Here is a 24,460-nt window from a genome sequence, read left to right on the forward strand (position 1 = left end):
TTACGTTTGTCTTTTTTATTTTGGTACTTTTCTCATGCGCAAATTTTAACTTACCATGTAAGTTTACTCTTTAAAGGCTTTTTTTTTTTTTTTTTTTTTTTTTTTTTAAGACAGGGTCTGGCTCTGTCACCCAGGCCCGAGTGCAGTGGCGGCAATCTCAGTTCACTGCAACTTCTCCCTCCCGGGCTCAAGCGATCCACCCACCGCAGCTTCTCAAGTACGTGGGACTACAGGTGTGTGGCACATGCCTGGCTAATTTTTGTATTTGGGTAGAAACGGGATTCTGCCGTGTTGCCCAGGCTGGTCCTGAAGAACTCCTGAGCTCAAGGAATCCTCCCGCCTCGGCCTCCCAAAAGGCTTCTGAAGAGCTTTTCCAATGCAGAAATACATTTCGCCATATTCTGCTCTAGTTCTGTCTTGTGTTTTGTTTTTAACATTTAAATCTTTGATCTCTCTTAAGTTTATTTGGGCAGAAAGAGTAAAGTAGGAATTCAACTTTATTTTGATAAAATTGACTTCACAGTTATTCTAACAGATGATTATATAGTTATTCTGAAACCATTTATTGAATAATTCACCATTCTGATTTGAACATGCCACCTTTATTAATTGCTGATTTTCCATTTGCTGTTCTTTCTGGGCCTGTAGTTTCATATATGGGTAGAGCCAATAGTCCCTTATAAACTTTCCAGCTTTAGTTCCTTGAGCAAGCTATTGATAAAGTTCTTATATGTTAGGAAAACATCGTAATTTTAATTTTGAATTACAGTAGTCAACATGTCTTTTTTCTAAATAAGTAAATGCTTACCAGTGGTGCAAGCTAATTTATTCCAAAGAAAAGAGTTTATTTCTCCTAGGTAGTTAAAAAAATCTGAACAGATGCTTTTTTTAAACTTTTCCAAACTGGTGTTTTGACTGAATTGTTCCATGAAATACTAATTCCACTAAAAAAAAGGGGGAGTTGTGGGGGAGAAAAGTGATAGGGACAGTGCTTCCCTCTTTATGCTTGGATATCATCAATATGTATTGCCATTTATAGATGTCAGGATGTCCTAGAAAAAAGGCAAAACAAAACTTCATATAAATTAACTTTTTTTTTTTTTTGAGACATAGTCTCTGTTACCCAGGCTGAAGTGCAGTGGTGCGATCTTGGCTAACTGTAAGCTCCGCCTCCTGGGTTCACGCCATTCTCCTGCCTCAGCCTCCCGAGTAGCTGGGACTACAGGCTCCCGCCACCATGCCCGGCTAATTTTTTGTGTTTTTAGTAGAGATGGGGTTTCACCATGTTAGCCAGGATGGTCCCAGGATGGTCCCAATCTCCTGACCTCGTAATCTACCCATCTCGGCCTCCCAAAGTGCTATGTGGCTCTGTCACCCAGGCTGGAGTGCAGTGGCGTAATCTCATTCACAGTAACCTCTGCCTCCTGGATTCAAGCAATTCTTGTGCCTCAGCCTTCCAGGTAGCAGGGATTACAGGCACACACCACCACGCCCAGCTAATTTTTCTGTTTTTAGTAGAGACTGGGTTTCACCATGTTAGCCAGGCTGGTCTTGAACTCCTGGCCGCAAGTAATCTGCCTGCCTCGGCCTCCCAAAGTGCTGGGATTGTAGATGTGAGCCACCACACCTGGCCTGTATAAATTAACATTTATCTGGCTTATTTGACCATCCCTTTTTGTGGTACACAGTAGTATTCTGAACAACAATTTGAGAATTAATACTTTTATTTTTGCTTCAAGTGCTGGCTACTATTTTAGGCATTTTTTTTTAAAGATTAAATTTCTATAATAAAAGTAAAACTATCTTACTAAAGGATTTGGGGAATATTGAAAGAAAAGGGGAAAAAAAAATCAGCCTCTAATTCTACTACTTATCTTCCAAGCGTGACCAGTCTAAGCATTTGAATATATTTTAAAAATCTCTTTAATTGCAGATTTATTTTATAGTTTTCATTGTATTGTATATACAATTGTGAATTGTGTTTTTAAAATTTCTTTACATCTAAATAAGAGTTCCATGTCATTTCATGCATTTTCTTTGTGGTGCAGGATGAGTGCTTTAACAGCAGTGTTTCTCAAAGTTGGTCCAGGAACTCCAAGGGTTCCTAAGGACTTTCAGAGGATCTGTGAGTTCAACCTGTCTCATAATAAATCTAAGACATTATTTGCCCTTTTTCACTCCTAATCTCTCACAGGCATACAGTGGAATTTTTCAGCATCTTTATGATCCGATAGGGCAGCAGATTGAATGCAGAAGCAGATGTGAAAATTCAGCTGCCTTTTAAAAAGTCAAACATTGAATGGATTTATAAATATGTAAAAAGTGACATTACTGAATTTTAAGTTATTTTTTATAAAGAAAAAACATGTAAAAAGTTTTATTTGTAAATCAATATTTAAATTTGTTTTAAATTCTAATATGGTAAATGTTGATAAAACCCACATAAAAGCTCTTTGTGGTTCTTAAATTTTGAGAGTGTAGAGGGGTCCTGAGACCATAAAGTTTGAGAACTGCTGTTTTATAGTATTTAATACAAAAATAAGTTTATTTGAATAAAAAATACTTGATCACTTGGTTTTATTATCTTTATGCAAGTTACTTCTGATTACAAATACAATCGTCCCTCAGTATCTGTGGGGGATTGTTGCCAGTACACCCCCTTAGATACCTGAGTCCATGTGTGCTCGTATCTCTTATATAAAATAATGTATTTGCATATAGCTTACATATGTCCTCCCAAATACTTAACTCATATCTAGATTATAATAACGTCATATAATACAAATGTCATGTAAATAGTTGTTATACTGTGTTGTTTAGGAAATAATGATAAATAAAAAGGCTGTACATGTTTAGTATAGACACTGCTGTCTTTTTTTTTTTTCTCCGAGTATTTTCAATCCACCCTTGGTTGAATCTAAGGATGCGGAGCCCACAGATAAGGAAGGATGATTGTACACATAGGTTCTAGGAAACACACTTCTCTTTTATAAGAGGATATTTTTATGCTTTGTAATGTGGCATTGCATCTGAGGACTTTATTGTTCATGAATTAAGTTAGGCATGAGATTTTTAAAACAGTAACTTTAGTTCATTGTTGTTTTTTTTCCCCAGGCAGCTGAGTATGTCCCAGAGAAGGTGAAGAAAGCGGAAAAGAAATTAGAAGAGAATCCATATGACCTTGATGCTTGGAGCATTCTCATTCGAGAGGCACAGGTTTAGTGATATAGGATTACATTTCCTTCTCTATGGGTCCAATCACACTACTTGGTTCTGCAGTGAATAATATTTTCATAATCCTAACATTGTAAATGCTGTTTATTGGTTTTCAATTTTAGAATCAACCTATAGACAAAGCACGGAAGACTTATGAACGCCTTGTTGCCCAGTTCCCCAGTTCTGGCAGATTCTGGAAACTGTACATTGAAGCAGAGGTTACTATTTTATTTTATTTTTTCTTATATCAGCATCTGATGGGAATTGCAGCATTCACTGTAGTGATAGAAAACAAGTTAGGAACATAGCCAGTTAGGACAAGGAGGATTTAAATGTGTCTTACCTTTATTTTGTAAAATAGGTATAAAGGAGTAATTAAAATGAATTTTTGAAATTTGGGTCTTTTACAAGCTGATGATTGTTGCATTTTGGAGTTGCAACAACATTAAAACAGTTTCAATGGTATTGGAGTGCTTTAGCCTTTTATTTACTTGTCATGTGTCAATTTATTGCCTCCTGTGTCATTTATTTAGAACTCATTTTTCTTTTTATTCCTACTTACAAACTAATATGAATGGGAGTATATGAAAATACAGAAATGTTAACTTAGTTTTTCATAGAGTATTTTGAGTGTCTGGTGAAATGAAACATTTTAAGAGAAGAATTACTTCACATTTTAATTTTGTGAAAATGCATGGTTTATCAATGTAAGCACTTCAATAATTTAACGATTTTTCTGTAAGATAGTTTATATTATGCAAGAATAAGCTAATGTGATTCAAACCTATTTAATCCTACTTAATCCTAATTTTACCCAATGATACTTTGATATTTTTTTCTTGCTTTTTATATCTTGAAATTTGAACCCAGGCATGTATATTTTAAAGAGTAAGGACCCCATTCATGATTATGGTTAGGAGGAAAATGTTAATTTTTGAAGACTGGAATTAGTAGTAAAAATGACAATAAAAGTTTTAATGTGTCAATAACAATTGGCACCAAGTAATCATTTTCAGGTTATTAATATAAATTAATGATACGGAAGGGCTAAGGTGTAAATAACTGATATCCACATTAAGCTGAAAATTATATGCATTTCTTTTTGTAACTTACGCAGTACTCTTATTTTTAATATTAATTTTGTGATACAGATTTTCAGCATAATCAAGTACACTGCAGCCTCAACATAACATTTTCTGCTGTACCTGAAATTTGATAATATTTAGGTCTGTTTTGGACCTGTTCAAAGGGCTTTGGTTATCAGCAGTACTGAATATACTTCAGCACAACACAGTGTCATCTGTGATGTGTCCTCAGAATGGACCCAACCAATAGCAGATTTAAATAGAGGCTACAGTGTACTCATTGTATTTGTGCTATAGTTTAGATTGTATTACTTGGTGGGGAGGGAAATTACTGGATAATAGCAGGAACATTGTGTGTGTTTTATTTTTGTGTGTGTGGTTGTGTATGTGGTATGTATGTTTGTGTGTTTGTATGTATGAGAGAGATTGTGCCTTATGTGGAGTCTGATAGTTTTGGCCCATGACCATATCCTTAAAGTTTCATCACCTATCCTCTGGGACCATTTCTTTCCTTAATATATTTAAATCACCAAAGTAGCTTGGCACAAAACAGGTGAGGCCTGTCTGAAATATGCTGAAGCCTGTGCTGCTTTGTATTAACTCATTAAAACAAGGAACCTGGATCACCTGCACCTGATCTGCATTCTAGTCTGGCTTTAGAAACACATTAGACTTAAATTCACACACACCAGAAATGAAAATAATTGATATATAATTGTTTTTGTATAATGAAGTAGAACTTTCTGAGTTTTTGAAATTTCCTTGTTTCTCAATTATTCAGGCATTATTCATGCATTTTATTTTAGCGTAAGTTAAACTGAAATAGGCAGTTAGATACTCCATTCTGTAACTCTGAACACAATGGGTTTGTTTCTCCAATTTCCTAGCTGTAAGTTACAAACTGCATCCTAAAAAAAAATTTCAGGAAGACCAGATGTTATTCCAAGGGGCTGAAAGTTGTCTACATAACAGGCTCAATTCATATAATGAAATGAAGAGCTGCTAGCAGTTGCCTGATTTATTTAGTTGGTAATATTTGCAGTTATTTCACACACACACAAACATACACACGTGCACAAATAGGTATATCTAACATGTATTAAGAACAAATGGTAAATAATATATATGTATATTTTTTAAAATTTATATTTTTGGTTTAGGAATTAAGGTTTTAAATTGAATGCTGGTTTTAGAAATGCATATCCTGAGCTGTGTTTTTCTCTTTCCTGGTTTGCTCTTTATTTTTTATTTTCACATTTTATATTTTTTAGCCTGTGAGAGGCTAAAGTTTTCTTTGATCATATCACTCAATGTGGCCATTAATATTTCTGGAGAAGACACATAACCTATTTATAATACTTTTTAAAAATCTGAAGTGATAATAAGAATGTTTTTACGTTGAAAGTAATACTTAAGTGTTTACATAACATTCTGTATGCACTCAAGAAAATAAAGTTTTGTTAATACATTTGTTGTAACTCAGTACTTCATGGTGGGAAAATTGTAATGTTCGTTTCTTTATATTCAGCTAAACCAACTTGTGTGACTCCAAATACCTTTTTTTAATAGAAAATACATACATCTTTAGTAACAGAAGATAATTTGCTTCCCCAGAGAAACTCCTTGCAAATCCTATTTTTAAGTACAAAATGTCAAAGGAAAAAAGTATTAAACTTTTTAAAAAAATTTGAAACATCAGTTGGAAATGAGAGCATATTAATTACTTAAAAACAAAGTTAATGATGCTGCTATATGAGCCAGTGCATCAGATTTGCTCATAACTGAGAGTTGAGCAGTATCTATTTAGCTATGTAAAATTTGGATTTAAAATGTCATTCTTAATTTGTCACATGCTTTCATTTTTTTTGCTGTAGCGTGGAAATTGTTGGAGGTAAAATTATCTTGCTCTGTGAATGGCATTTAGGACAACAAACTTCTGTGTATTCTTAATATATAATTTCAAAAACTAGGCCAAATTACTTGGGTGTTATATATAATACATAGGAGATAACATTTTGCCTCCACTCCCTGAAATATATTGTTCTACTCTTTGTTCCAAAACTGCTATGTTACATGATTTAACAGTATTATTATAAGATGAGCAAGTCATTAATTATATGACTGTTCTTAAAGTGATAGTTATCAAGTATAAAGTTTAAATATCACTATGATATGAAAGTACTTTTGTGACTTCTTAGTTTCAAATAAAGGAAACATTTAAATATGTCTCCAGCTATTTAATCGGATAAGGATATTTTAAATGCAGTTTAGTATATTTTTGGATTTAATAAATGACAGGTTTTAAACACTTGAGTTAAGTGGAATGCCCCAGTCAGAGAGCCTCAGTGCTCTTCAAAGAACTACTTTTTACAATGATCAAAAAGGTCACTGAATAATCACAAAATTGAGAAAACCTACAGAATTTTGACATATTCTTTTAAATTGTTCTCCCCCACCCAGCCTGTGGTTTCTGTAGCTTTTCATGTAATTAGGTGATGAGTGACAACATGTAAGCTACAATATCTTATTGTTAGAGAAGTAATTTGTTTTGAATCGGGCCACATTCATAAGGAATTTTTTTACTGAAGCATGTTTTTTATTGGTGGCTGAAGGAGAAATGAAGAAGGTAATGCTGCTGGTAATAGCAACAATGTATCTTGCTGTCTGTGAAAGCTGTATTTCTTTAATAAAAGCATATAGAGAATTGATTGTTTTATTTAAAATTTTTACAAACGATGAATTCTTTTCTCTATACTTGGTTTTTCCTTCCTTATAAATAATGGGTTGTGTAGCGTACATTTCAGTTTTTCAAAATGACCTTTCTTCTTGGAAAATGGAAGTGAACTCAGGATGCAACATGAGTGACCTAAATCGAAATAAACTTTTCCACTGTTGATACTGTTTTAATACCTTTACATAGCAATTTAAATTACTGTATTATAATGTTTTCTTTCTGTTGAGCAATGTGATTTTAAAATGCAGATACAATTACTGCATTATATAGATTATGGTGATTTCTATACTTCAGCTTGCAGCCTTTTTACCAAAAAAAATCTGTACTCTTATAGATCTACACTTTTCCTGTTTGTAATAAATGTTGGTCCATGTCTGTGTGATTATTCAGATTTTTACTTTAAAACTCAATATGCTTTTTTATCTAGTTGCTTAGATGCATATATAAATGTAGAATAGAGATGTAAAAGAAAAAAGTACTTGTAAACACGGAACTGAGTGATAATCTGAAAGTGCTTTGAATAAAGTGCTGTTTGATAAGCAAAGGAAATATTTGCATGTTGACTAATAAGTAGTAAACTATTTTAGGTTTTATTGAATTATCTGATTCCATCCCTTTTCCCTATCCATTACTATAACAGAGATGTTTAGATGCTGTCACTTCTACTAACATGATCTATACATTTTTTCCCTTGGGACTTTTTTTCTCAGCCAAAGCAACTACTTGCAAAAGGATGTAGTCACTTAGATAACGACATTTCTTTAAATAAAACTGTATGTTTTCTAATCTTTATAATTTCTAGATAATTCTTCTATGTGAAATGTAGCCATTTATTTTCAAGCAAAATCTTGTGCTAATCAACCTGATTGCCTATATATTTCTCAGCTTTATAAAGCAAAACTAATCTCTGCAGTTATTAGTAAACACATTGAAAATATATGGTCATTTTCTTTACCCTGCAAAGACTCTTACGTTTTAAACCCAGCTTCTTTATATTCTATTCTTTGGTGTAATAAGAGTCATGATATATTCTGAAATTGTGGAAAAAGGTTTATGATAAAAAGTGCATATACATTCTAAAATTAATGGTGAAACAAAAAGGACTATTGGATCATACAATTTGAAGTTTTTGGGGGAGGTAGTAATGTTTTACCTAAATTTCCTAGACATTCATGGAATAACATAATAATATATAATACCTAATACTTAGTTGTTAAAAATATTGGGTATTATAGTCATTAGGATCATAGGGGATAATTTTGGTTCAGAACTCTATCCCTATCCCAAAAGGTATTAAAGATACGCTGCAACGTAGCATCCATGAATCAACACAAACATGTAAGCCCTTCATAATATCACAGAGCTAGAAACCTCCATATTTGGAAATAAAACTAATTCTAACACATGAGACTTTTTACAGTGCTGAGCATTTTTGGTTATAACTTGAGCTCAGGGGAATCAGGTGGCAATTGACTTTCCTTTATAAAACAAAAGGACCAGTTTAAGTCAAAAGCTCAAATATTTTCTAATGGATTGTTTGTATTTTCTTTAACACATCAGCTTTAAAACAGCTATTCCTTTGGAATGAGTCTGGTTCAAGGCACTTCCAGGAAATGAAGATGTCTAAAATATTACCAGTGACATCTGTAAAAAGCTGCACCTCTAAATAAATGTGGACAATGCATTTATTAGTTGTAACTAATTTATTACTTTCAATTTTATTACTTTAATTTTACTGAATTTTTAAACTTTAAATTTTATTATTAAACTAGTTTGCTCCTAGCAACTTGGTAGCAGAAAGCAAATAGTTGGTTTGTATAATGGCATAATAGGTTGAAGTCTGCATCTAGATTTTTTTCTCCCACATACCAGAATCCACAACAGTTTGAAAAAAAATTGTGAATATTTGCTTTGAATACAACTTCTTGAGAAACTCAGCTGCTTTTCTAAGACTCAGGAAAGCATAATGTGGGTAAGTTTTACCATTTTGTATGCTAGACCTCCAAAGAAAAATTTTCTATGTGCAAGTGTTAATTAAGCAATAGTTCTAAAGACAAGTTGACATCAGTGATAGGATTCAAATGTAGTTTTGAAATAGTACATTGCACGGTAGTAAGGGTCAAAGATAACAAGATCCCAGAGCTGTTTTTAGTCTTTGTAAAACGAAATCTAAATACTTCTATTCATGTGACAGAACATGTTCAATTACAACCTTTTATTTAAATGCAACATTTCAGCTCTAGCATGTACTGTTGACATTTTAAGTCCCCTTTGTCCTAAGATTCATATTCTGCAACTTTTCATACTGGATTTGAAGAAAAAAGAAGGTTGGCCATTTTGTGATGATGGTTTCCTTGGAAATTTTTTCATTCACCAGACTATGACTACTGTACATTTTACATAAAGTTGAAGTAGACATAATGTTTTAAGTCAGAAATTTTTAGAGCTGGAAGATGAATTAGTTTAGCCCCCTCATTTTATATGTGAGCAAAATAAATCAAGACATTGTTATCCCTGGAGCCAAAGTTTACAAACTTCACTGCTTTAGAATCACTTGGAAAGCTTTTAAAGCATACAAGCTTCCCAGTTAGCATACCAGCACTGCTGACTCAATCTCTAGAGGATGGACATATGGTATGTGTTTCTGGCAGCTAGTTTTGGGAATTGAGGCTTTGCAGGGCAGTAATTGAATCTTACTGCTGTCAGTAAATTTTATAGTTTGCAGAATATTCCCTATACTTGCCTGGACAATAAAGTGATTAGTCTCCTGGCTTGCTTTTTGTATATAATCAAGTGATCTTTGAAGCATCTACTATGTGCTTAGTATATTGTGACTGTTAGATTCACAGTCAGGGTTAGGGTTACGCCGTTTTAACTGTAACCGTTTTTTTACTAACTGAATTTATTCCTGGGTTTGAAAACTGATTTTCTGGTTGCATAAACTTTTTTAAAAAAGACAGTCACATGAGTGCCAAACTAAATCAGATAACCATTAAGGACACTTCAAGTGTTATGGGAGAATCATCTAAGCTGAAGAATGTGGCTTAAAAGAATTAACTGCAGCTAACTTGTACCCTGTGTAGAGTTTGAACAAGAGTGCCACATCTTGGTATTTATTTTTGGTTTGTTTAGCTAACATCCTTTTCTTTCAGTGCAACTTGAGTGTTGTACTGGTACTTCTCATTCTTCTGGGTGGTGGGGAATGGGATGTTTTCTCACAAATAACCAGTTATTTCTAACTTACTATAGTCAGGTTCAGTCCATTTCTGAGCTTTTCACTAGAAAGATCTGTAGTGTTTCTCAACCATTTTAAACTCATATCCTTATAAAAAATGAAAACTCAAATGCTTCCTTAATGGCTTTTGACAGTTTTAAAGTCAAATTTGATGACTAAAAAGTCCACCAGTGGTAATTTTAGAATGGTCTTTTCAGCTGTAATTAAGAATCTAAGTACTAATGATATTTAGAATTACATTAGACTAAATTTTATAAAACTTAAATGTCCAAAATGACAACACTACTCAGTATTACAGAAGTGCAGTGTCATTGGAGGGAAGATTGTCAGCAAAATAACTGTTTCCTGTGTTTGTACATTTCTTTTAGTTCCCTCATCCACCATTTCCTTTGGTTTTGGCTATCGTGTATGAAGAGAATTTTTGAAGGTTTTGTGCTTCCCATATTCGGGGTATGGTATTGGGTATTAGGTGAAAAAATGCTTAAAACTTAGATTATTTAGGTTATCAGAGTTGAAGATCCAATCATGGGAGATCACATGGTTTAATCTGCTTTGTATTGGTTGAATAACAAGAGCATTGCTTTTAGGGATTACAAACTGACAGTCATTTAAGCAATTTTTGTAATGCATTTGTAATTTTATTTTGAAATTACTTTGAACTTACAAAAAAGTTGCAAGAACAATGCAAAGAACTCCCATATATATTTTGCACTGCTTTTTAACATCTTGACATAAGTGCTTTACTGAATCTTTATTTTTTTCCGAACTATAGGAGATTGCATTGCATATATTATGAACTTTAATACTTTGATGTGTTTCCTAATAACAAAGATTCTTATACATACACACAGTTGAGTGATGCAGTTCAGGAAATGTAGCATTAGTAGACATCTGCAGTCTGTGTTCTACTTTTGTCATGGTAACTCTTAAATTTCTTCTGATTCATTATCTAATCCAAGGCCATTATATAATTGTCATTCCTCTTAGTCCCCTTCAATGTGGAACAGCCCCTCAGCCTTAATTTGTTTTGTTTTTGAGTCTTGCTCTGTCACCCAGCCTTGAGTGCAGTGGCGTGATCTCGGCTCCTGAGTAGCTGGGACAAGTGTGCTCCACCACACCCAACTAATATTTGTATTTTTAGTAGAGATGGGGTTTCACCATTTTGGCCAGGCTGGTCTCAAACTCCTGACCTCAAGCCTTCCAAAGTGCTGGATTACAGGCGTAAGCCACTGCACCCAGCCCTCGGCCTTAATTTGAATTTGTTTGATGCTTCATCATTAGATTTAGGTTATAGGTTTTAGCTGAAAAGCCACCAAAATGGTCATGTGTCTTTAGTGTATCTCATCCAGGGGCGTAGTAATGTTCATTTGTCCCATATTGGTGATGTCAGTTTTCATGATGTGGTTCAGGTATTGACCAGCTTGTCCACTGTGTAGTTAATATTATTCCTTTGATAATTAATAGAAAAAATAATGGGGAGATAATTTGAGGCTAAATATTGTATTCTAATCTAACAACTGTCCACTCCATTTAAACCCTATTGATTCTTGGTTGAATCAGTGATACTTTTCCATGGAATTATCTGATGTTTTTCAGTATGTTTATTGAGTGGAAACAGGTATTCTGTTCATGACTCAAACTTTATTGTGTTTGAAAACTATTGGAAAGTCCTAGCTTTCCCCTCCCTACCATGATTTTTTTCATTTAAGAAGCTTACTAGTGAGTATAGTTAGTAAAGATAATTTTCAGGGTTTTGTCAAATATAAAATCATTTACTGTAAATGATGCCTGTCAATTCTGTCATAAATCATATGGGGAAGAAAACTTAAAAATTGTTACTTCAAGCATTAGGTTATATATATTGTATGTTACGTATATATTATATATAAACTGTATGATATAGGAAATGGATATCTATATTGATTTACTTGACCAAATGGCAAATTATTTTAAATAAGAGTTTAGATATTTTAAAAATAATGCCATCTTTCACTTTGTAAACAAATTAGTGAGTCAAAAAGATCATCTAGACAAATACTTGATCATTTGCAAATGCTACATTATTTAACTTGTTAAAAGTTTTTGGGTGTGAGCAACACAAATGATGAAATTCTTAGCACTTTAAAGGAAATAGTTTCTATTAGCAATTAAAGATGTCAGATTGCTTATCCATGGGAATATTTGCCAAAAAGATTCCTTTGTAAATTTGAATTTCCTGAGTTCACAGAATAGTTAGGAGATTCGCATTTAAATAACAAGTATTCCAAGTCAAAATAACTTTGAAAAAAAAGTGTTTTATCTGGCTGGGCGCAGTTGTTCATGCCTGTAATCCTAGCATTTGGGAGGCCAAGGTGGGCAGATTGCTTGAGCCCCAGGAGTTGAGACCAGCCTGGGCAACGTAGTAATCACCCCGTCTCTAAAATACCTTTTTTTTTTTTTCTTCAACAACAGAGAAAATTATTATTCAAGTTCAATTTTTTATTATGGGGGAGGGGAACTACTCTGTCCTGTGCCTCAACTGCAGGGTCAGAATTTTTCTTACTGGGTTACTGTAACAGTGGTCTGATCATATTTGGTAGTATGGAAAAGGTATGTTTAAAAATGTCTTCATTTATTTAAAGAAATGCAGTGCAAGGAATCTGTAGATAACTCTATAAAGGATATATGCAGAAATAGGAATGAAAGAATTTGAAATCTGGGGACTCTAGGATATTCTGCTTGCAGCTTCCTTATTACTAGGACCTTAGCCAAACAATTTAATCTTTTTTCTTTCCAACTTTTTATTATAAAAATTTTCAAACAAATTTGAAAGAATAATATATAGTCAATACCTGTGCACCTCTACATAGGCTCAATAAATGCTTTATATTCCTCTCCTTATATAAAGAATAGTACCCTATAAAACCACAATACCATTATCACACTTAAAAGGAACAATAATGTTCAAATCTTTTTTTTTTTTTTTTTTTTGAGACGGAGTCTCTGTAGCCCAGGCTAGAGTGCAGTGGCACGATCTCTGCTCACTGCAGGCTCCACCTCCCGGGTTCACACCATTCTCCTGCCTCAGCCTCCCGAGTAGCTGGGACTACAGGCACCTACCACCACGCCTGGCTAATTTTTTTTTTTTGTATTTTTAGTAGAGACGGGGTTTCACCGTGTTAGCCAGGATGGTCTCGATCTGACCTCGTGATCCGCCTGCCTCGGCCTCCCAAAGTGCGGGGATTACAGGCGTGAACCACTGCGCCCGGCCTGTTCAAATCTAATTTAATATTCAGTTGATGCTTAGATTTTTCCTCCATATGGGCTTCTAGTCACTAGCCATTATACGAACTGACCTAAGAAATCTAAAATACAGTATAGTTGTGGAAATAGCTATTAATATATAGTAGGTTTATAACTGACTCTTGTTTTTCTTTGCTCAGGAGTTTTTTGCATTCTTCATTAGCTATCTCAGTATTAGGTCTATCAGTATTTTGGTGGGCATTTGAAAAAATGGATTATGTATAGCTACTCACAACGACATAAAATTGCTTCAGAGAATTTAAGCAAACCTTTTAGAAGATTTTATGGTACAATAACTTCTGTGTAGCCAGGTTATCCTTTGTATAAAATTTTATCTCTAAAATTCTAGTTGCTATTCTCCATACTTCCATAGGTTTTTAATTTTTAGCTGTAGATACTTGGACTTAATTTCAGAGAGTACAAAGGAATCCTGTACACAAAAGGGGCAAATATTTGTAATTTATAAGAAATTTATAAGAGCATGTATTTTCTTACCTTTTTGAGACAGGGTCTCACTCTGTTGCCCAGGCTGGAATGCAGTAATGTAATCATGGCCTACTGCAGCCTTGACCCGCACAGGCTCAGGTGATCCTCCCACCTCAGCCTCCAGAGTAGCTGGGAATACAGGTGCACACCACCACACCCAGCTAATTTTTGTGGTGTTTTCGGGTTGGTTTGTTGTTTTTGGTAGAGACAAAAATACAAAATTTTGTATTTTTTTGTTTTGCCATGTTGCCCAGGCTGGTCTTGAACTTCTGGACTCAATCAAAGAACATATATTCTTTACCACTTTGAATATTTTTTTACATTCCACATTATAGAGAGAGCAGTAATTTTTACATCTGTTTCTGGGTTAGGAATTACGAGTGTTATTAAAATGGCGTTTACTTAAATCAAGGCCAAAACTAAGGATTTAGGTAGAGTATATTAGCCTTTCAATACCTGCTTATTAAACAGTGGTTTTCATACTTTTCAAAGATGTGTAGAAGTTTTGTAAATAAGTTTTCTGATAGGATAAACTATATTCCCTATGATCTGTTATTTATTTATCATTGTTTTGAGACAGAGTCTCACTCTTGCCCAGGCTGGAGTGCAGTGGCGCAATCTTGGCTCACCACAGCCTCTGCCTCCCGCGTTCAAGCGATTCTCCTGGCTCAGCCTCCCAAGTAGCTGGGATTACAGGCGCCCATCACCACACCTGGCTAATTTTTGTATCTTTAGTAGAGACAGGCTTTCACCATGTTGGCCAGGCTGGTCTCGAACTCCTGACCTCAGGTGATCCACCCGCCTAGGCCTCCCAAAATGCTGGGATTACAGGCATGAGCCACCATGCCCAGCCTGATCTAAAAGGAGATTTTTACTAATTGAGATGATGAAATTTTATCAAAAATAAAAATGAAAGAGGGGCACAATATCTAGCTCTGTATTTAAAAATATTAAAAGGATCTTGACTTTTCTAGTTAATGGGAAAATCTGATTTATTGAAACTAAATCTTTATTTCCAGTTATTTGTAATTTGTGGTGCATCAGGCTTAGGGATTCAAGATAAACTTTTTGAGCACATCTCCAGTCTATGCCACTGAAAACTCGAGTATCTTCGTGTAGCTACCTGATATTCCTCAGTTGATTGTAAGTAAGCCACTATGATGTTGCATCAGAATTTGTATTATTTACCTATAAAACAGTTTGCAATTCTAAGCATCCCACAATTGAAATGTTTTGGAATTTTACTTTAGTGTATTCAGTTATGCTTGTAAGATACTTTTATGGATAAGAAGAAAACTTTACAAGCTGCAGTTTGTCATTTTTAGGAGACTACGCAAACTAAAAATGCAGAATTGCATTGTTAGCAAACCTTGGAAAGTAATTTTGTATGTGGAGGACTAGTCCTTAAAAGTTCTCAAAAATTGTGGCCTTTTAGTAGAATGAAATTTACTGATGCCTACTGACGTATTTGCCTGGGTTGTAGTCATGTAAAATTGTCCAAAGTGTTAACACCTTTTTTTCAGTAGTATAGCTGGCTGTTGAATTTAGAGATTCTCAAAAAAAGGCATCTGGTAGTAACTTTGTAGACCCCCCCCCCACCACCATCTGTATATTTTTATAGGTTTTTATGTGGATATAGGTAAAAAAAGTAGGCCAGGCTTGGTGGCTCATGCCTGTAATCCCAGCACTTTGGGAGGCTGAGGCGGGCGGATCACTCGGTCAGGACTTCAAGACCAGCCTGCCCAACCTGGTTGCACCCCGTCTCTACTAAAAATACAAAAATTAGCCAGGTGTGGTGGCGTGCACCTGTAATCCCAACTGCTTGGGAAGCTGAGGCAGGAGAATTACTTGAGCCCTGGAGGCGGAGGTTGCAGTGAGCCAAGATCATGCCACTGCACTCCAGCCTGGGCAACAGAGTTAGACTTTGAAAATGTCTTTTTTCAGGTTCTTCCATCCACGTTATTTTTCAGGGAAGATGAGGACATTATCTTCCTAAATTGCTTCTAAAATTTATTAACTTTTCCAGTATCTGTTGTGTAAATGCATGCCAGACACTGCATGGGAAGATGGGGGATGGTGAGTCAAGGAAATCTTCTGGAAGAACAGGACTTGTGAACCGAGGCTTGAAGTACATGTATGAGTTAAGCAGAGAATACCTGGCAAAGAGACTGCCAGTGCAGAGGCCTTAAAGGAAAGGGAGAAAACATGCTTTATTTGATGAGTTGAAACAATTTTAGCTTGATGATTTATAATTTTTTACATTTTAGAAATAGATGAATAGTGTGTTTTTTTAATTTTTAAGCTGAATTTTGCTTCTAGTCATTCACAGTATATTAAAGCAGATGACTTGTGGCTTACATGAATGTTTTCTTTATTATAGAAATATGAGCTTAATGGTCATTAGCTCATCTAGAATTGTAGCTAAGCAATGAGGGAGAATAATTGGAGAATAAGCATGAACATCTGAAATAATTGCTAGGTAAATAAGTTGGCTGTAATTTTGCTCTAGGAAGAGCTTAAGTTGAGATATCATTTATAATTCTGGGCCCTTATTTTACTCAAATGCCTGTATAAATTTATAAATTAAATGACTGTGGAAGCTTCCTGTTCAATTCTCAAAAAAAAAAATTACATGTTGATTTATAAATTCTCTTTTGGTTTCTTTTTCTTTATTTTTAGTTTCTATTTGAGTATTGAGAAACTAATACAATTAAGAAGCCATAAAATTTTCCCTTTAATAGTCTTCATAGCGATTGAGGAAAATATGACAGTAATTGGCCAGAGTTTTCACTTTTTGAGAGGGGGAAAAACATTTCCTAAGATAAAAAATTGGTTATTTTCCATAGCAGGTAAAACCTGAGAAGTTGCATGAGTTTGATTCCTAGAAGTGTTTTTACCATGAGTAAAATTTGTTTTTACTAAATGGGAATCCTAAGATACCACATTGTCAGTGTCTAGCTTATCCAATGACATACAGTTTCTAAATTATTTTGTACAGAAAAAAGATTGCTTATTTTATATGAATTTTTTAAATGAAAAAAACTGAAAGTTTTCCCCCCTTTTGGATAAATATTTAAGTTAATTTGCATGTGTTTACTAAAAGGAATAATTTTACCAAAGGGACAAATATTTAATAACCAACATTAAGAGATACTACTTATTTTACTGATTCTGGTATCAAAGTTTGAAACTTAGTTTTAAACAGAACCCTGTAAAATGTTTTGATGTCTTCTGGATACTTTTGGAATACCTAAAGACTGGTTAAAATTGAGAAAAGCGAAAGCACAAGAATAGTAGTTTCCAAACATCTCTCAAAACCCAAAACGCCATTGCACTCTAGCCTGGGCGACAGAGCAAGACTCTGTCTCAGAAAAAGAAAATAAAACCCAAAAACGTTGGCAGATCATGTCAGTTTCTAAATTTTCTTTTCTAATTTTATTGATTTGTAATATCCAAAAATTAGGGAGAATTGCCTACCTAGGTGATATGAGGAGAGAAATATTAATAAGAATGTGTTGATATAATAGTAATAACATTTTTTAAAAGTCAGTGGTATTACATGAAATAAAATGTTTTTATGGGTGTTAAGAGTAAATGAGGATTATAATGGAACTTTGATCACTGAATTAGAATTCTGATACAATTTTTTAAGTTGATGAATTTTAAATGAATTGATATCTGTATTCTTAGTAATTATGTGAAAAGCCTAACATTTGTATGTTTAAGAATCAGGTTTTTTTTGGTACATTCAGGTAGGCTGATTTAATAATTAGTAGAAAATTATTGAATGCTAGGATACCCAAAGTATAAAAATTTGTGTGTAATATCTGCATGATAGATAATCCACATATTAATAGTAAAGTCTTTTCTCTAGTCACACTGGCCTCCTTGATGTTCCTTAAATTTATTCCAGACATTCCTCCCTTAGGGCTTTTGTCTACATTAGCTCTTTTATCTGTTCTAAAGATATTTTTCCAGATAGCTGCTTTGCTAGCTGCTTTGCTAGCTGCTTTGCTTTCTTCAAATCTACAAAAATGTTAACTTCTCATTGAGATCTACTGTGACCACTCTATTTAAAATTGCCACTTCTATCCCCTGCAGAACTCCTTATCCTTTACCAAGTTCTCCTTTTCCCCTGTAATACTCATCACCTAATGTACTGAACAATTTACTCATAGTTTGTCTCTTTTGTACGTTGCTGTATTCCAGGAAGCTACAATAATGCTTGGCATGTAATAGCACTATGAATACTTGTTGAATTAAAAATCCACAGTGGGAAATAATTGTATTTTACAAGTTGAACTTCTAAAAATTCAAAGGTTTCAAAAAAAGTAAAATGAGTTATTTCAGTTTATAACAAGATGTATTTTCATGAATATAAAATTGTGATCGGCTGATACCTTTACTGTGACAGGTTAAAAAATATGTCTTTATTTTTAGAACACTAAAAAGAAACTGTTCTTTTGAATTGTCCAATACCTCTAAATATTTAAGTATTTCAGAGTAAGCTGCTTTCACATTATTTAGAATTATGTTGATGTATAACATAAGAGAAAGATTTATACTTTTTTTTTTTGGAGTAAGGTTCTTACTCTGTCACCCAGGCTGGAGTGCGGTGGCTTGAACTCAGCTCACTGTAACCTGTAACCTACACTGCGTAGACTCAAGTGTTCCTCCCACTTCAGCCTCCTGAGTAGCCAAGACCACAGTTGCAGGCCACCACGCCTGATTAATTGTAGAGACAAGGTCTTAAGTTGCCCAGCCTAGTCTTGAACTCTTGGGCTCAAGCAATCCTCCCGCCTCAACCTCCCAAAGTGTTGAGATTACAGGCATGAGCCACTGTGCCTGACCAGATTTTTACCAGATCTGGCTTCTTTAATAGATTACTTTTGGAATTTAGTGCCTCGGTGAACATTGGATTTTAGAGTTTTTAGTTACTTTTCAAGGTAGTTTGCACACATTTTTTTTCTAATCTTTTTGAAAGCTTGATATTAATAAAATACTATGAAGGAGACTAGCAGGTAATATGGTGAGTTAGGTTACTCACATTAGCTCTCTCACTGAAAACAGCTAAGGCTGCTAGATAGAATTTTAAGAATGTCTTATTAACATTGAACTTACAGCACTAAGGAATTACCAGATCAAAGCCTAATGGACTGGGGAGGGAGAAAAAAGGAACGCGAGGAGATAAGCAGAATGCCTAAACTCTTTTGGCCCTGAAAGCAACTGCCAAACTGGGAAGACTTGAGCTTCAATTTTGAACACTTCAGGACCTCAGGCAGCAAAAGTCAAAACCCAAGGCCTGCCCAAGGTACAGTGTCCAATGGGATATCCTTTCCCCTTAAACTATGTGCTCCAAAAGCTACACTCAGGATGACAGTGATCTAGAAGTAAATCCATGCCACCTGCCTACCTGTAAGGGACTGAGAAAAGTTGCATCCATCTGAGTAGAGCAGAATGGGGGAATCCTGAGATGTTCTTTATGTGGATTTGTGTGAATAAACATCACCTGAGAATGATTCAGAAAAACTGAAGCCATGTATGTAAAAAGTAGACTCAGCCTGAATTATATCCCTAATAGGTGGTAATAGCTTATTCATACCCTTTCTGGAGGAGTGCACCTTCTTCCTAGGCCTCAAAGAGTTTCCACAAATAATCTTTGAAGGGAAAGGAACAGATCAGTTGTTAAAAATAAGCATATAAGGAAACCACATACATCAGAAACAGACCTCCAAAGACTTCAGAAACTAGAATTTAGGTAAGATTAGCTTAATAACACAGGTGAAGAGAGAATTGGAGAACTGAAGGAATCCAGAATGGAGCTTAAAGAGCCAATTAGATGGAAAATATGAAAGGGATGTCTGAGACACAAATTGATAGCGTGAAAATGTGTCTACTTGAAGTTCTAGAAGTAGAGGAAGGACATGGGGCGGAAGCACAATTTGAAGAGAGAAATACTGAGAATTTTCCAGAATGATCGAAGGCTTCCACAGATTGAAGATGCTCATTGAATCCCAAGCAGTAATTTTAAAAATCCACAACTGGACACGTGAGGATGAAACTATAGAAAACTAAAGATTTTTTTCTTAAATCACATAAATGGTTGGAAACAAGATAAATGACCTTCAAAGGAATGGCAGTAAGGTTGGTAACTTCACAGCAACAAGGGAAGCTAGAAGACGGTGGAATTGACTCTTCAGTTTGCTGAAAGAAAATAGCTGTCAACTTGAAAGTGCTGTACCCAGAGTCATGTTAATAAAATACCATTGTGGAAGTTACACATGCATTTTTGAACATGTCCAATTGTAGGTATAACTTAAATATATATATTAAATTAAAAGCTCATTTATTAAGTATCCAGGTTTCTTTTCATATTTGCTTCCTAGCCTAAAGTCACTGTTCCAATGAAAGTTTTCATAAGTGAAAGGACTCTTATTGGAATTTGAATTGGTGGTCTGTTTTTAGCTTCACTTTTTTCAGGGGAAAAATGCTTATGAGTTTTATTTTTATGTTTCTTATAAGTAGAATTATAAATCTCACTTGATTGGTTTAGTGCCACAAGTTTATAGTTTGGGCATTAAATAAGTAGTTTCTTAAATGCTGAATTTCAGTTAAATTTTTACCCAAATATATCACTTCAATTTTATTGTTAAATGTTTATAATAACCCTTTGACTTGGTTGGAAATGAGTATTTTTAATAATGTTACGCCAGTGTCAAATTCCATTAATTAGTATTCATTTTTTAGGTTTGGAAATTATCAAACTAAATGAACTAAATTTTTATGGTAGTGCCTCTGGACTTTATCAGTTTGTGTTAAGGTTGATAGTTTTCTTTTTTAAATGCTTAAATTATACTATGTGTTTAGAGGCTGCAAAGGTAATCCTTTACATTAAAAAATGTTAAATAGTTTTGACAATATTATACATCTAATTTCTGTATGCATAATGCATATTATGTTTTATTTGTACATTTTTTGCAAATTTTAACATTTTGGGGGTTTTTGGAATACTGTTTTGAGAATTAATGAAAATATAGATATGTGTTTAAATGTAAAAGAACTCAAAAGTTATATGTCACCTAGACATTCCATATATATGTGTGTTTATATTCATATATGTATACACATATGTATATGTGTATATATATTAAAATAAGGTTCAAAAATCAGAAGATAACAAAAGGAACCTACAGTGAAAAGTCACCTACCCCTGTTCTTGAGGCACCAGTTCCCCTCAGAGACAATCTCAGAATCTAGAGATGTTTTAATGCACATACATTCATGTGTTCTGTCCTTTACATTAATAAATATCTATTACATTTTGTTTTGCACCTTTTTTTTTATTAAGAAAGTAAGTTTTGGAAATCTTTTTTTCTACAAGTACATAATATTCTGTATTTCTTTTAACTTGTCTCTTACTGAAGGACATTTAAGTTTTTTCCCTGTCATATATTATTACAGACGGTACTGCAGTAATTGTGTACATATCATTTCCATTTGTGTAAATATTCTTGTAGATTAAATTCCTAGAAATGGAATTGCTGGATCAAAGAGTATATGGGGTTTATTTGAATTTTCTGTTTCCTAATGTTCTTCCACAGAGGTTGTCATAGTTTTAAATCCCATTGATAATCCTGTAAAGGGCCCATTTTCCTAAATCCTCTTTATACAATGTTTTATACTTTTAATTTTTACCAGTACTTATAAGTAAAAAATGGTCATCTCAGTGTGGTTTTCATTTGCATTTCCCTTATGAATGAGATTGAGTGAGCATATTTTCATTTTTAAGAGCCCTTTGGATTTCTTTTTCTGAGAACTAATCTCTCTAGTCCGTTTTTCTGTTTTTTTTTTTTTTCTTCTTTACAAGAGCACATTAGGGAAGTTAAGGGAAACTTTTAATGTTAGCACAATTTCCTGTTTAGAAGTTGAAATAATTTTGATAAAACATTTAAATAATGTGTTATATTTATTGCTTTACCTGTTTTTCTCATTGTCAGAATGGAAGGAATGATAAATATGTTCTGAGATAAAAGAACATACTTTCCTTTGTTGTTTTGATGTTCTTACTGACCTGTTTTACATACTTTTCTTTCCTTTTCTTTTTTCTTTTCTTTTTTTTTTTTTTGAGACAGGATATCACTATGTTGCCAAGGCTGGAGTGCAGTGATGTGATCACGGCTCAGTGCAGCCTCCACCTCCTAGGCTCCAGCAATCCCCCCACTTCAGCCCCTCAAGTAGCTGAGACTACAGGTGCACACCACCATGCCCAGCTAATTTTTGTATTTTTTTGTAGAGACAGGGTCTTTCTCTGTTGCTCAGGCTGGTCTTGAACTCCTGGACTCAATCTAACCACCAGCCTTGGCCTCTCAAAGTGCTAGGATTACAGGCTTGAGCCACCATGCTCGGCTTATATTTTTCTTTCAAATGTATGTTTTGTGCTTAAGTATTTCTTTTGTTGGCCAAACCTCTGATTTCCCATTTAAATTAAGTCTTAATGTTTGGAAATTATATTTTTCAGCTTTTTAAGCTTTTTTTGTTGCATCTCAACATTAGACATGAGGAGACTCACATACTGTTATATAATGAAAATAGTTTTGTACATATATATTTTTTTCCTGAAACTGATTTGCTTATGAAATAGTTATGAAGAAAAATCTTGGCTCACATTACAGATTTTCAGTAAGGTCATGTATATAGAGAATAATAAGGTTATGTATATAGAGATATCAAAATCATGAAGGCATCTTTCAACAATCAGAGATCCTTTTGAAGTGAGTTTATATATAAGGATTATATTCTATTAACAGTAAACATTTCAAAACCAGTTTTCTTTCCCATTGGTGAGCTAATTAAATACTTTATAGAATTTGGTTTTCAACATGCACACTTTGCTATCCAACAATGTATCTCAATTGTAGTAATTTGAAAGCTAATCCATAGATTATTTTATATCTTGTTTCTGTGCATTTTGCAGTAGGATGATGGGATATGGGGAGAACAGAAAGTGGTTTTATGCCTGTTCTCCTTTCCTTCCTCAGGTTTAGGTATTGATTGGGAAAGGGCTGCCAGGAGCTCAGTTTCTTTGAGAAACAGCATTAGGAAACTTTTTGTTGTTGTTGTTGTTTTAATTTAATTTTTTTATTTCTTACATGTCGCAGCTTTTGATAATCTGATATCTCTACTGACCTGTTACAGTAGTCATGGACAAAATTAGACCTGTATAGTAGAATCAACTAGGAAGAATGGCCATATGTGTTTATTAGATTTGGGGAGCCTTCCACTGCAGACTTCATTTGCTGGTGAAAGTATCACCACCTTAACCCAGAGCTTGCCATTCGGGTTTTTTTCCCTTCAACTGTCTTTACATTTTAATGACAGCACGATAAGGGTCTGTTCTTAGAGCAGGAATATCAATATAATCTTCATTTCATTCTTGCCTACTAAAGCCTTCATGGCAGCTTTCCATATAGTATTTGAACTTAATACTTTACCTTTGGTGGCATCACTTTGGAAAATATCACAAATATATTTAGAGGAGGTAAAATGAAATACAAACATTTCAAACTATATAAAATAAAATTCCAGAGAAAATAGGATATGTTTTCTTTAAATGTGGCCGTGTTTGGAGAAATGCACTCAGGAATTCATAAAGTTAGGAAAAAGTTTTAAAATCTAGTAGATTTTATGAAGTAATTTTATAAATATTCTGGAGATAAGTACATAGACTGAAGCCATTAAAATAGAGCCAAAATTTCAATTTTGGAACATGCCCATTAGAAAAAAGAAATTCACGTCTACATCTTTTTGATTCTCCTGGAACTTAATATTTACCTGAATTTTTTCTTTGTTTTTCTTAATTGGTTAGCTATGTCTACTTTTCAAACCTCCAAAGTTCCTAATTTCCCGTCTTTTACATGGCTATTTGAAGCAGCATTTTTGCTTCAAATGGAAATGTTTTCATTCAAGAAAAGTAATGGAAAATGGAATTGATTTGGGTGTGCTCACGGAAAGATCGAAATCCTGTGAAAAATCTAACTTTCAAAATCCATATTAGAGCTTTAATTATTCCTCCATTTTAGTCTGAATTTACTGATAGTATTATACTTAGCACCCTTTCTTTACCTTTTTATTGAAGTGAGGTTTTAAGTTAATATTTTAACAAGGATTATAGGACTCATAAAGACTTTTCTGTAAAAGTTATACAATTACATTTTTCATTTCCCTTGATATTTAAGACAGTATAATCTAAAATCTATTTTTGAATGAATATGCAAACAGTAACTGGTAGATTTTTATCCACATTTATTTAGCAATTATTATTGAATGTCTGCTATATGTTAGGCTTTGTTCTAGGTGCTGTGAAATAAAAAACATTATGCCTTTGTGGAATTTTTAAAATTATGTTGACTCGCTTTTTTTCTG

The 24,460-nt window shown here is 33.9% G+C and overlaps 1 protein-coding gene across 1 annotated transcript in view; it reads left to right on the plus strand.

The window, feature by feature from the left end:
• The window catches only part of CSTF3 (cleavage stimulation factor subunit 3), a 76,870-nt gene that overhangs the window by 16,492 nt on the left and 35,918 nt on the right, over positions 1-24,460 (plus strand). The window contains 2 exon segments of the mRNA NM_001133756.1: positions 3,115-3,216; positions 3,339-3,434. Coding sequence (NP_001127228.1) covers positions 3,115-3,216; positions 3,339-3,434 — 198 coding nt within the window.

The sequence above is a fragment of the Pongo abelii genome, chromosome 9 (genome assembly GCF_028885655.2).
Source record: "Pongo abelii isolate AG06213 chromosome 9, NHGRI_mPonAbe1-v2.0_pri, whole genome shotgun sequence".
Lineage (NCBI taxonomy): Eukaryota > Metazoa > Chordata > Mammalia > Primates > Hominidae > Pongo > Pongo abelii.